This window comes from Hypomesus transpacificus, chromosome 6 (genome assembly GCF_021917145.1).
Source record: "Hypomesus transpacificus isolate Combined female chromosome 6, fHypTra1, whole genome shotgun sequence".
NCBI lineage: Eukaryota > Metazoa > Chordata > Actinopteri > Osmeriformes > Osmeridae > Hypomesus > Hypomesus transpacificus.
In genome coordinates, this window is record NC_061065.1 from 11,116,432 (window position 1) to 11,130,271 (window position 13,840).

General features: G+C 42.3%; 1 protein-coding gene across 1 annotated transcript; it reads left to right on the plus strand.

Annotated features, from left to right (window-relative positions):
• The first annotated feature begins 8,942 nt into the window (after positions 1–8,942).
• On the plus strand, positions 8,943–10,360 carry LOC124469062 (aspartic and glutamic acid-rich protein-like). The gene is made up of 2 exons (XM_047022154.1): positions 8,943–9,032; positions 9,122–10,360. The coding sequence occupies exons 1-2, from the start codon at positions 8,943–8,945 to the stop codon at positions 10,073–10,075; spliced, it is 1,044 nt and encodes a 347-aa protein (XP_046878110.1). The 3' UTR covers positions 10,076–10,360.
• Positions 10,361–13,840: the final 3,480 nt, after the last annotated feature.

The window sequence follows — 13,840 nt, forward strand, 5'->3', positions numbered from 1 at the left end:
AGAATCAGTCGAGGAGAGGGCCCCTAGTGCTATGTCAGCAAAGTCTAATGTGTCTGCAAGGTCGAGGAAGTCTAAAGCTTCTGATATTCCTGTTGAAGAGGATGCAGAAGAAGAACCAGAAGATAATGCAGCAGAAGCACCAGTGCAAGACAATCCAGAAGAAGAAGAAGAAGCACTTGAGGAGAGGGCTCCTAGTGCTATGTCGGCAAAGTCAAATATTTCTGCAAGATCAAGGAAGTCTAAAGCTACTGATATTCCTGTTGAAGAGGATGCAGAAGAAGAACCAGAAGATATTGCAGAAGAAGCACCAGTGCAAGACAATCCAGAAGAGGAAGAAGAAGAACTTGAGGAGAGGGCGCCTAGTGCTATGTCGGCAAAGTCAAATGTTTCTGCAAGATCAAGGAAGTCTAAAGCGTCTGAGATTCCTGATGACAATGATGCCCAAGATGTGGAAGAAGATAGAGAAGAGAGAACTCCTAGTGTAATGTCCATTAAGTCCACTGCTTCTGTAAGATCAAGGAGGTCAAAAGCGTCAAGAGGTCCAGCTGAAGAAGAAAATGAAATTAAAGAGCGGGCACCTAGTGCTTTGTCTGTTAAATCCAATGTTTCTGTCAGATCAAGGATGTCCCAAGCTTCTAAGCCTTCCCCTGAAAAGAATGCAGAGGACCAAGAAGAAGCTGAAGAGAGAGCACCTAGCGCAATGTCAGCCAAGTCTAATGTTTCTTCCAGGTCAAGGATGTCAAAAACGTCTGATGCCCCACCCAAAGACAATGAAGAAGAACAAGAAGCAGGCCAAGAGATGGATGCGGAATCAGCGGCTGAAGAAAATGCAGAAGAAGAAGAAGCACTTGAGGAGAGGGCTCCTAGTGCTATGTCAGCAAAGTCTAATGTGTCTGTAAGATCAAGGAAGTCAAAGGTTTCAGAAGTTCCTCCCGAAGAAGTAGAAGATCCAGAAGCTGATGAAGAACGAGCCCCTAGTGCTATGTCTGCCAAGTCAAATGTTTCTGCAAGATCAAGAAAATCTAAAGCATCTGAGATTCCTCCTGTTGATGATGCCAAAGATGTGGAAGAAGATACAGAAAAGAGAACTCCTCGTGCAATGTCCGCTAAGTCCACTGCATCTGTAAGATCATGGAGGTCAAAAGCGTCAAGAGGTCCAGCTGAAGAAGAAAATGAAATTGAAGAGCGGGCACCTAGTGCTTTGTCTGTTAAATCCAATGTTTCTGTCAGATCAAGGAAGTCCCAAGCCTCTAAGCCTTCCCCTGAAAAGAATGCAGAGGACCAAGAAGAAGCTGAAGAGAGAGCACCTAGCGCAATGTCAGCCAAGTCTAATGTTTCTTCCAGGTCAACGATGTCAAAAACGTCTGATGCCCCACCCAAAGACAATGAAGAAGAACAAGAAGCAGGCCAAGAGATGGATGCGGAATCAGCGGCTAAAGAAAATGCAGAAGAAGAAGAAGCACTTGAGGAGAGGGCTCCTAGTGCTATGTCAGCAAAGTCTAATGTGTCTGTAAGATCAAGGAAGTCAAAGGTTTCAGAAGTTCCTCCTGAAGAAGTAGAAGATCCAGAAGCTGATGAAGAACGAGCCCCTAGTGCTATGTCTGCCAAGTCAAATGTTTCTGCAAGATCAAGGAAATCTAAAGCATCTGAGATTCCTCCTGTTGATGATGCCAAAGATGTGGAAGAAGATACTGAAGAGAGAACCCCTAGTGCAATGTCAGCTAAGTCCACTGCTTCTGTAAGATCAAGGAGGTCAAAAATGTCAAGAGGTCCAGCTGAAGAAGAAAATGAAATTGAAGAGCGGGCACCTAGTGCTTTGTCTGTTAAATCCAATGTTTCTGTCAGATCAAGGAAGTCCCAAGCCTCTAAGCCTTCCCCTGAAAAGAATGCAGAGGACAAAGGAGCAGCTGAGGAGAGAGCACCTAGCGCAATGTCAGCCAAGTCTAATGTTTCTTCCAGGTCAAGGAAGTCAAAAACGTCCGAAGCCCCACCTGAAGACAATGAAGAAGAACAAGAAGCAGGCCAAGTGATGGATGGGGAATCAGCGGCTGAAGAAAATGCAGAAGACGAAGAAGCACTTGAGGAGAGGGCTCCTAGTGCTATGTCAGCAAAGTCTGTGGTTTCTGTACTATCAAGGAAGTCTAAAGCTTCTGATATTCCTGTTGAAGTGGATGCAGACAATGTAGAAGAAGAACCTGAATATAATGCGTCAGAAGCACCAAAGCAAGAGAATCCAGAAGAGGAAGAAGAATCAGTCGAGGCAAGGGCCCCTAGTGCTATGTCAGCAAAGTGTAATGTTTCTGCAAGATCAACAAAATTTAAAGCATCTGAGATTCCTCCTGATGATGAGGCCAGAAATTTGCAAGAAAATACAGAAGAGAGAACCCCTAGTGCAATGTCAGCAAAGTCCACTGCTTCTGTAAGATCAAGGAGGTCAAAAGCATCCAAAGGTCCAGCTGAAGAAGTAGAGGGAATTGAAAAGCGGGCACCTAGTACTATGTCTGTTAAATCCAATATTTCTGTCAGATCCAATAAGTCCCAAGGCTCAAAGCCTTCCCCTGAAGAGAATGCAGAGGACCTAGAAGCAGCTGAGGAGAGAGCACCTAGCGCAATGTCAGCCAAGTCTAATGTTTCTTCCAGGTCAAGGAAGTCAAAAACGTCCAAAGCACCACCTGAAGACAATGAAGAAGAACAAAAAGCAGGCCAAGAGATGGATGCAGAATCAGCAACTGAAGAAAATGCAGAAGAAGAAGAAGCAATTGAGGAGAGGGTTCCTAGTGCAATGTCAGCAAAGTCTGATGTTTCTGCAAGATCAAGGAAATCTAAAGCTTCTGAGATTCCTGCTGACAATGATGCCCAATATGTGGAGGGAGATACTGAAGAAAGAACTCCTAGTGCAATGTCAGCTAAGTCCAATGCTTCAGTAAGATCAACAAGATCAAAAGCATCTAAAGGTCCAGTTGAAGAAGTAGAGGAAATTGAAGAGCGGGCACCTAGTGCTTTGTCAGTTAAATCCAATATTTCTGTCAGATCAAGGAAGTCCCAAGCCTCAAAGCCTTCCCCTGAGGAGAATGCAGAAGAACAAGGTGCAGCTGAAGAGAGAGCACCTAGCGCAATGTCAGCCAAGTCTAATGTTTCTGCCAGGTCAAAGAAAAAAAAGGTTTCTGAGATTCCTGATGACAATGATACAAAAGACGTGGAAGACGATACTGAAGAGAGAACCCCAAGTGCAATGTCAGCTAAGTCCACTGTATCTGCAAGATCGAGGAAGTCCAAAGCTTCAGATCTTCCAACTGTTGAAGTTGAGGACACTGAAGAGAGAGCACCCAGTGCACTGTCAGCAAAGTCCAATGCTTCTGGTATATCACGGAAATCAAAAGCTTCAAAAGCATCTCCTGAACAAAATGCGGAAGCTGATGAAGAGAGGGCAACTAGTGCTTTGTCTGCCAAATCAAATGTCTCAGCGAGATCTGGGAAGTCTAAAGTGACCTCTGAAGCTCCAGCCGAAGAAAATGATAAGGCAGTGTCTGACACACCAGGAAACAAAAATGATGAAACTGATGATCGGGCAACAAGCGTATTGTCTGAAAAGTCAAATATTTCTGCAAGATCAAAGAAGATCAAAGGCTCTGAAGTTCCTACTGAGAGGAATGTGGAGGGGGGCATGGAAGAAACCAAGAGAACCTCCAGTGTTATGTCGGTTAAATCAAATGTTTCTGCAAAATCAAACTTGTCTAAGAGGTCTGAAATTGTTGCTGAAAAGTCCACTGATTCTGAGGACAGAGCAGCCAGTGTTATTTCTGCCAAGTCTAATTTATCTGCTAAATCTAAGAAATACAAAATGTCTGAGGTCCCAGGGATGGTAAACCATTCAAATGGGGAAGAGGAAGAGAAAGCCCATACGGCAATGTCGGTTACATCAAATGGTTCTATATCTGCCAGATCCAAAGTATCAGATATATTAAAATGTGATCACTGTAACTCCCAATTGCAAGAGGCTTCATCAAGTCCAGGATCTTCCTCGAGACACATTTCAAATGCCTCTGTGCACTTGGAGTCTGGGAAATCTAAACACAAAGAATCAACTTATTTGGAGGTAGATGGAAATAAAATAACTGATGATACCAACAGTGAAAATGGGAGTCATCGTTCAGTGAAGACTAGTAAGTCCAGTAAAAAAACTGCATCAGAGAGAAATAGCCCAAGACCACCAAAAGGAAGCCCAAGTAAGAGTAAACATCCCGTTATTCTCCTTGGCGGTTCCATGGCGGACAGCAAGACTGAGAACGAATCTCCACTAAATGGAGATTCTAAATCCAACATCTCTGAAAGAACATGCAATGAAGCTTTGGAAGTTGTTGAATGTAACAAAAAAATGAGTGACAACAAAAGTGACATAAGTAGCAAATGCAGACACAGGAGAGGCAGTGTCTCCTCATGGCACAAAACAGAGGATGATGTCTGTGACATAGTTCCATCCAACCTACCAAATGCCTCTCCAAATGAGGTTGTGAATGAATGGCTGAAGAAAATTCCTTCAGACAGTGCTATGTATGACATTGCGGACGAATTCAATGAAAACTGTGATGGACTAGATACAACACATTCAACACAGGAATTAACATCAACCGATAAAGCAAACAGGATTGAAGAAACTGAAACCCCTGCAGAGTGTGTAATGCAGATTGGAGAAGAACTTGAAGAGACAAAAAAGGTACCTGATACTGACAGCCCAGTTGAGGCAGAATCACAAGATTCTCCTCCCAGTACAGGTTCCAAAGTTGCATCAAATACATTCCATTCCTCAGTGCAGGTTATGAAAGTATTACTAAGTCCCACCCTTGATCGATGTAACAGTTTACCAGAGGTTTCATCAACTTATGGACGTAAACTAAGTACTTCAGCCAGAGGTCTCCTTGATTGTCTTGCGAAATTACAATTAATAGACTTTGATCCCACTGACACAAACACCAAAGATGCAAGATACCGGAGGCTGATGAATATCCTCCAGTCTCTGTGGTTATGTGACCCCTCAGAGAATGAGAAGAAGATAAAGCAGAATGAAACACCCAATGATCTGCGCTCTGTAGATGACAACCCTAAATCATCTTCTGGTGTGGATGTCAGTAGTGGCTCAACAGGCTCTGGCAAGAGCAGTGTTAACAGCGGTGTGCCACATACACAAAATACACAGACCATTGTAGAGGGGGATGAATCATTGGCAAATCTACAAAAAGTTGATGAAGCAGAGGAGGAGAGCCCAGAATCTGCAGGTGTGCCATCTGACCAGGCAACTCCTGACATACCCTGTGGGATTCAGTCAACATCAGAGGAAGTGGAGAAAGGGATGGATGAGGATAAACAACAGGAAGATGATGTCCCAGCATCAGACGAGACTATCAGAAGTGATGCCAGCCCACGAGAGTTATTAGAAACACCTCCATCTTCAGATAAGAGCTCAAGAAACGACAGCAATACACCTAAATTACCTGAAGAAGCTGAAACAGACCATCAGGAGGACACAAGCTCTGGCACTCCACCTTCTATTGTAAAAGCACATTTAGCTAAAAAGGTCTCTCAGGATCCTGACCCTGTCTGGGTAGTGAATTTGCTAAACAAACTAGAAAAGCAGTTCATGACACATTATGTGGATGCCATGGCTGAGTTTAAGATAAGATGGAACTTGGACGATAATGAACAACTTGACACCATGATAAGTGAGTTGAAAGATGAGGTACAAAGAAGGATACAAACAAGTATGGACAGAGAGCTAAGGAAAATTCATGGCAGAGCTGGAAGACCAAGACCTCCCAAACAGGTAATGTCTCGTGAATCAACGGCAAAAACTGAGCAGAGACGAAGGAGGCTGAAGGTCATGCGCGATCAGTTAATTGAAGCAGGAGTAGTACAAAGTGATGGTGATAACACTGCCACTGGAACATCTTTCAGTGACCAGCGAAGCGATGATGAATATTGCCCTTGTGACACATGTATCATGAAAAAAATGGCAGCCAGGCCTGCAGTTCTTGCTGAGGTCATCAGTACAGCTCCAGTTATGATGGATTTTGATTTGAGGAAAATTCTCCAAATGAAAAAGGAGGTGCCAGTATGTGAAGAAAACAAAACTGTATCCACAAAAGAAACAAAAATGGCTGAAAAACTAGTTGAAAACGTAATCCTTAAGGCGTTGAACACAGTGGAGTATGATGATGAGTTTCAGGAAGTTAACGAAACAGAGGAGGACATGGTTGAAGGGAAGGAAGCTAAGAATGAATTAGAAGAGAGGGAAATGGCTGAAGCAATGACATTAAGAACAAATTTGGAAGAATGTGCAGAGGCAGTGATGGGTGAAGAGGAAGCATTGGAAGATAAGAGTCTTGAAACAGGTACAGCTGAAGAAGAATTGTGCGTAGGCAAGACTGCTGAGACAGTGACAGATGAAGGTGAAGATAAGGCAATTGAAGAACACGCTGCCACAAAAGCTTCAGCTCAGAATGAATCAGTGGAAGATTGCATTGCTGAAGCAACATCTGCTGTGGATATTACAGAGAAACATGAATCTGCAGAAATAGAAACTGCAGAAGCAGCCATAGCTGAAGATGAATCTGCAGAGGAAGAAATTGCAGAAGTAGTTTCAGCTAATACATCTCTAGAAGAAGAAACAGCAGAACTAGCTGCAGTTGAAGATGAATCTGCAGAAGAAGAAACTGCAGAAAGAGCTACAGGTGTGGATGAAACTGTCAATGAAACCGCAAATGCAGTCACAGAGGATGAATCTGCAAACGAAGAAACTGCAGAAGGAGCCATAGCTGAAGATGAATCTGCAGAGGAAGAAATTGCAGAAGTAGTTTCAGCTAATGAATCAGCTGAAGAAGAAACCGCAGAAGCAGCTACAGCTGAGGATGAATCTGCAGAAGAAGAAACTGCAGACGGAGCTACAGCTGAGGATGAATCTGCAGAAGAAGAAACCGCAGAAGCAGCTACAGTTGAGGATGAATCTGCAGAAGAAGAAACCGCAGAAGCAGCTACAGCTGACGATGAATCTGCAGAAGAAGAAACTACAGAAGGAGCTACAGCTGTGGATGAAACTGCAGATGAAACTGCGGAAGCAGTCACAGAAGATGAATCTGCAAACGAAGAAACTGCAGAAGCAGCCACAGCAGATGAATCTGCAGAAGACGAAATAGCAGAAGAAGCTACAGCTAATGAATCAGCTGAAGAAGAAACCGCAGAAGCAGCTACAGCTGAGGATGAATCTGCAGAAGAAGAAACTGCAGAAGGAACTACAGCTGAGGATGAATCTGCAGAAGAAGAAACTGCAGAAGGAACTACAGCTGAGGATGAATCTGCAGAAGAAGAAACCGTAGAAGCAGCTACAGCTGAGGATGAATCTGCAGAGGAAGATACTACAGAAGGAGCTACAGCTGTGGATGAAACTGCTGATGAAACCGCAGAAGCAGTCATAGAAAATGAATCTGTAAACGAAAATACTGCAGAAGGAGCTACAACTGAGGATGAATCTGCAGAAGAAGAAACTGCAGAAAGAGCATCATATGAGGATGGATCTGCAGAAGAAGAAACTGCAGAAGGAGCTACAGCTGAGGATGAATCTGCAGAAGACGAAACCGCAGAAGCAGCTACAGCTGAGGATGAATCTGCAGAAGAAGAAACTGCAGAAGGAGCAACAGCTGAGGATGAATCTGCAGAAGAAGAAACTGCAGAAGAAGCTACAGCTGTGGATGAATCTGCAGAAGAAAGAATTGCAGAAGGAGCCACAGCTGAGGATGAATCTGCAGAAGAAGAAACTGCAGGAGGAGCTACAGCTGTGGATGAAACTGCCGATGAAACTGCGGAAGCAGTCACAGAAGATGAATCTGCAAACGAAGAAACTGCAGAAGCAGCCACAGCAGATGAATCTGCAGAAGAAGAAATAGCAAAAGAAGCTACAGCTAATGAATCAGCAGAAGAAGAAACTGCAGAAGCAGCTACAGCTGAGGATGAATCTGCAGAAGAAGAAACTGCAGAAGTAGCTACAGCTGAGGATGAATCTGCAGAAGAAGAAACTGCAGAAGTAGCTACAGCTGAGGATGAATCTGCAGAAGAAGAAACTGCAGAAGTAGCTACAGCTAATGAATCTGCAGAAGAAGAAACTGCAGAAGGAGCTACAGCTAATGAATCTGCAGAGGAAGAAACTGTAGAAGGAGCGACATCTGAGAATGAATCTGCAGAAGAAGAAACTGGTGAAGTGACTACAGCTGATGAAGCAGTAGAAGAAGAGTCTGGTGAGGCTGCAACATCTGAAAATGAATCTGCAGAAAAAGAAACACGTGAAACTTCAACAGTTGAAGATGAAGCAGCAGAAGATGAAACCATAGAAGCAAATACAGCTGAAGATGAGTCTGCAGAAGAAGAAATTGATGAAGTAAAAACAACTGATGAGACAGCAGGAGAAGAAACTAGTGAGGTAGCCACAGCTAAAGAGGAATCTGCAGAAGAAGAAACTGGTGGTGAAGTTGGAATTGCTGAAGAAACAGCAGGAGAAGAAACTGGTGAGGCTGCTTCAGCTGAAGATGGATCTTTAGAAGAAACTGGTGGTGAAGCTTCTGAGGTGGATGGTGAAGCTGCAGAAGACGAAACTGCAGAAGCAACAGTGGAGGCAGAGGAAACCACTGGCAATAAGGAAGAGACAGATGAAACGACAGATGCAAATGCAGATGCCGATGAGTTAGAAGGTGACACAGCAGGAGAGAAGGAGGAAGAAACAGCTGAAAATGAAGAAAATTATGACGATAAAGACATTGCAGAAAGTGAGACTGGAAAAGAAGAGTCAGTTGTACCCGAAACGACAGGAGATGAATCTGAAGGAGATCAAACAATAGGAGAGGAGGGCGGTGAGACAGACAGTGCAATAGAAGAATCTGCAATAGAACATACTACAGAAAATGAGTCTGCAGAAGTGGAAAGTGCGGGGGAAGAGTCAGCTCAAGTTGATGATACAGGAGAAGAGTCTGCTGAAAGAGACAAAGATGAAAGTGAAGTAATAGGTCATAGAGCGGCTGAGAAGAATTACGTTGGAGCCGCAAAAATCAAAAAAAATTGTAAGGTCAGAGACCTGATTCAGGATCTTCAAGAGGATTCTCTGCTAGAATCGAATGTTGAGGGAACTGTAGGTCAAGATGATGAGGTATCAGAACTGAAAGCAGACGATGAGGCAGAGGAAGGAGGAACATCAGATAATAATGAAGAACTGGAGGTAGAGGAAGAGGATGACCTAGAGGAGGAAGGTGGTGACAAGAACACAGAGAATAAGGTCACCGTAAACCAAGTTATAGATATTACTGAGGCATCTGAAAAAGATGAAGAAACCGATACAGCCAATGAAGAAGGCCACATCGGGAATCAAGGGACATCAGCAGATGGGGAGGATGAGGCAGAAGATGATGAATCTGAGCCAGAAGAAAAACTAGATGATGTAGAACAAGACACTGTGACTCCCAATGAGGATAGGTCAAATGTGAGCATGCCAGTTGAGGAGACAGCAGTGACCTCATATGATGCCTTGATGAAATTGAGCGTTGACTCTGAAGACGGGGCCTATGCAGATGTTGAAGATTCAGAAACAGAAGTACACAATCTAGAGGAAACGATGGACTTTGAGACAGAGCCTGTTGACATCCACAAAGAGGAGAACAGGAAAGAGGATGAAAAGGAACTTGATGATGAAGCCAGTGAGGAGATGGAGGAGGAGAAGAGTATGGGTTCAGAGGAAGATGATGAAGAGACCAAAGAGGAACAAGAAAATCAGGAATCTGAGACTCCAGTTGAAGAATTGCAGAAGGAGTCTGAGGCAGTTGATGAGACTGCACAGGAAAATTATGAGACTGCACAGGACGAATCAAATTATGACATTCATACAACAAGCAAATCACCAACTGAAGATGATGATGAGGGTGATGAGTCACGCGAAATGAGCCTATCCACTCAGCCTACTAAATCTTCAGTGGAATCTCAACCCGGATCACTAGAAGAGGTCCTTGATCAGGAAACAAATCTTCGGAAAATGAAGGCCAAGTGAATATAGAGTCAACCAGTGAGGTTTTAGAGAAGCAACTCGTCTCCCTGAAGAAAATATTCCCAACCAGATCTGTTCAGTCAAGAAAGCCAAAGGGAAGTGACATAGAATAAGACTATTTAGATTTTTAACTTCATGCTTAGCAGAATGTTTCGTAAAATACCATATAAGCACTTTATAATAGTACCACTACTACGACTGTGAGGGCACACATACACAGGAACTGTGAGTAGAAAAGTTATGTTAAAAGGGAATATTGGAATAAATACTTGAAGATATGCAAACTAACATTAAGGAGGATTTATTTTACAACTCAGGAAACACGGTATTTGCTCCTGATGGCATATTGCCACTTATGTTGTTTGTTTTATAAGATGAGTCAGTATTAGTGCAATTATTTATCAATGTATTGAGTAGAATTGTTAAGGTTTATATTCTACTCAGCTGTAAGCCTTAGTCCTAAGGAGTTTACAAGTAAGGAACTACAAACAAATGGAGCATTTCAATAGTCACGTACTGTATGTTAATGAAAAGTATCACAATCATACACTACAGGAACATAATAATGTGGTATGTATTATGTGTTTTTGGCAACATGCTTTACTGCTGTCAATACCTATCCTCAGGTAGCTGGAGCCATACATTACAAATGGTTGAATATACATTATGAAAGAGAAATAATTTAATTGTCTAATTTGTGGAGTAGACTTTGAATTAGATTACATTATGGTCACATGTCTGTGAGATTATCTATTTTTCTAGAAAGAAATGCACTGAATATAACAGCCAGCTGACACATTGACAATACCCATATTGGTATTGCGTTTGAAAACCCCTAAATTCTCTGTCACTTTGTTCTTCCAATACCGGGATTTAAATTGGCAAGTGAAACATTATAATACTTCAAAAGTAGTAAATATATCAAAGTATATAGTATCAAAGCACCTTTATTGTGAATTGCACCTCAGTCTCATAAGGTGTCAACCCTTGAAACGCACACATTGGGCCCCTTCCCCAAATGGAAAGTATATATGCCTTAGAAGCTTCTTGATTTACATCAGTGTAAGCTATAATACTAACATTTCCATTTTCCTATGTAACTATTAACCCTAAAAATGTACAGCCTAGTTGTTCCTATGGAAATGAAAAGCAATTGCCGCAAAACTGTGCAATGTATTGTGTAGCTAAGGGGGCATCACACATCAACTGAAGGATTAGTGAAGTGTACTATTCTTTAGATTAATTTAACATGTTGAATCAGCTGTGCTCTGTCCACTGGAAAAATATAACCATTCAATGTGGAACAGATGTTTATGATGATGTGAAAACAGCAAATCAACAATTGCTGAATGTATGTATATAATTTATGATTAAATAAAATCTTAAAAGTCCTTGAAATGTTATTTGTGAAATATATTTACTACAAAACATAATGTAATAGACCATGTCTATATGATCACAATAATATGAGAACAAAATGTTCCATATAATGACATCCATGCCAATAAGACGTGGGCAATATTGAAGGTGGAAGTTTATTACTAGCATGTCTTGACATTTGAATTCATCTCAAGTCCTTAATGGTAGGTAACATCCTAAGCAGGGATGGACAGAATTGTTTTGCCATTTTACGATGACAGTTTTTAAGGACTGGCAGCAGGCTGGTTTATTGAAAGATGTGGACAAGTGTCGTCCCCAACGCTAGCTGCGAGGACAATGACACAATAGATGGCTTGTTTTAATCAATGAGAACAAACACATAAAATAAAGAACTAATAAAATGTTACTTGAAACAATAGACCAATTAGGGCTGTGAACATTGGCACTGAATAGATTAAGATTTAGGTTTTGTGGGTGTAGTCAACTTCATCTCACACACTATGTTACAATGAATTGGTGGATGGATATTTATGAAGCTGTCTGTTGAGCTTTAATTTACTCCCAACACCAAAGCCACAGGCAGTGTGCCCCATTGGACAAAGCTGATGGATGTGTCTCTTTCTGAACGGTCCCATTGGCTCTTCCTGTGGGTATGTGACATAAATAATTGGCGTCACTCTGATCGAACGCTACACTATGAGGTGGAGCTGACAGAACACAGGCCAGTGGTCTGCCATTAAAACATATACTTCCGTAAAAACCCATGTAAGTTGGAGAAAAACTTCAATATAGTTTCTGTCCCACAGGCTCAATAGAGAAACATTAGGTGCAAAAACATAAGTGTCAGTCATGTGAAAACAAGTTTAATTGGTGTTTTCCACAGACTGATAAATGGCTAGCTTCCGACATGTAACCCTGTTCTGAGCTCCACACCATTAAAAGGTCATCCTCAGGACGTCACCTTCCATAATCTAATCAAGCTTCCTCCATAAATCATTTTTAAAATATTTATTTAGCGAGGAAGAGGATGATTATGTATTGTTTCATTCCTGTAAAATTGTATTTTAACATATATGGGAATTAATTATACTGTAAGTCTGTGTTTCAAAAAGTCTGGATCTCAAATACACAATTACAGCAAGTAATGACAACAATGCATTGAGAAAATAAAAATACCTGATGATTTGTGTTTAGACCAGTTTGCAACACATGTAACATAATATGTATTTATTCATATAGTGGGCTGATAAGCACAGATTGGTTTGAGGAAGCACCTGCTTGCAGGCAGGCAGGCTATTTCCATACTAAACTCTGGGAGGCTGTTGTTTCTCAGGAAGATCCGAGGGGCTTTCCCCTCTCCCTCGGTCCTGTTTACCTCATTCTGTCACTCAGTGATCCAGATGCACAGACCTTTCACCAGCCTCCCTTGCACGGCGATGCCTTTGTCCAGGTGTTTCTTACCAGCAGGTGCTTCAGCCTTTGACTGGGACAACACAGAGATTATTATTTAGCCAGTACATGACGTGATAAAACAAAAGATTCTGTTAGGTTTCCGAAAACTTTGGGGGATTACCTTCTCTGACAATACTGTCTATTTTGTATAATAAACATTTGCAAAGAACATTTATATTTTTATTTTATTCTCCATGTAGGCAAAACATTATTTAACAAAATCACAATGTCTAGTGCATAGAAAAATTCCCTCACTGTACAGTATTAATATTAATCAAACATGATTTCCTGTCAAGTCGCTAAAAGCTATGATCTTGATAATCACTTGGCTCACAGCCAGCACTGAGACTGTGAACCTGCCGCAATTGCTGCCTCCACCCATAAAGGAAGAACGATGTGTGAAGCTATCCCAGACCTCAAGGCAGTCCCAGCAAGGGGCAGCAGGACAGCTTCTGGAGCGACATTGTGGGGAACCGATTGTTCCCCTGTTTATTGACCATCACCTTGTGTCTTTGAGAGGACAAACACAGGAGGGAGGCCTTCTCTCCTCTACACGTGTGAGAGAGGACAGCGATGGTTCCCACACGCAGAGGAAGTGAAAAGAGGCCTCCTGGTGTGGAGGTGGGGGGGAGGGAAATTAAAGTAGGAAGAGAGGAGAAAGATTGTGTGTGTGTGTAAAGTTAGTAAAAGTCTGCTGCCCTGGGTAATTCCATTCATGGCATCATGTTGTCTAGGCAGGCATTGATGGATACAAGTCCAGATGACCGTGGCAGCTCTACACAACGCAGGCCAATTATCCCCACAGCATGACTATTATAAACAAATTAATACACTGTATCTAAACCTCTGATCCCTTGCTGACTTGACATGCATGCAACCCCTAACACCTGTCCCCCCCCACCCCCACCCTTACCCTTCACACACACACACGCACAC

Excerpts from the sequence above, each read along its gene's own strand:
- LOC124469062 (XM_047022154.1), top strand. The coding sequence starts at position 8,943 with ATGAGTCTGCAGAAGTGGAAAGTGCGGGGGAAGAGTCAGCTCAAGTTG. Across the intron at positions 9,033-9,121 it reads TGAAAGAGACAAAGATGAAA|GATCTTCAAGAGGATTCTCT; the intron begins GTGAAGTAATAG and ends GACCTGATTCAG.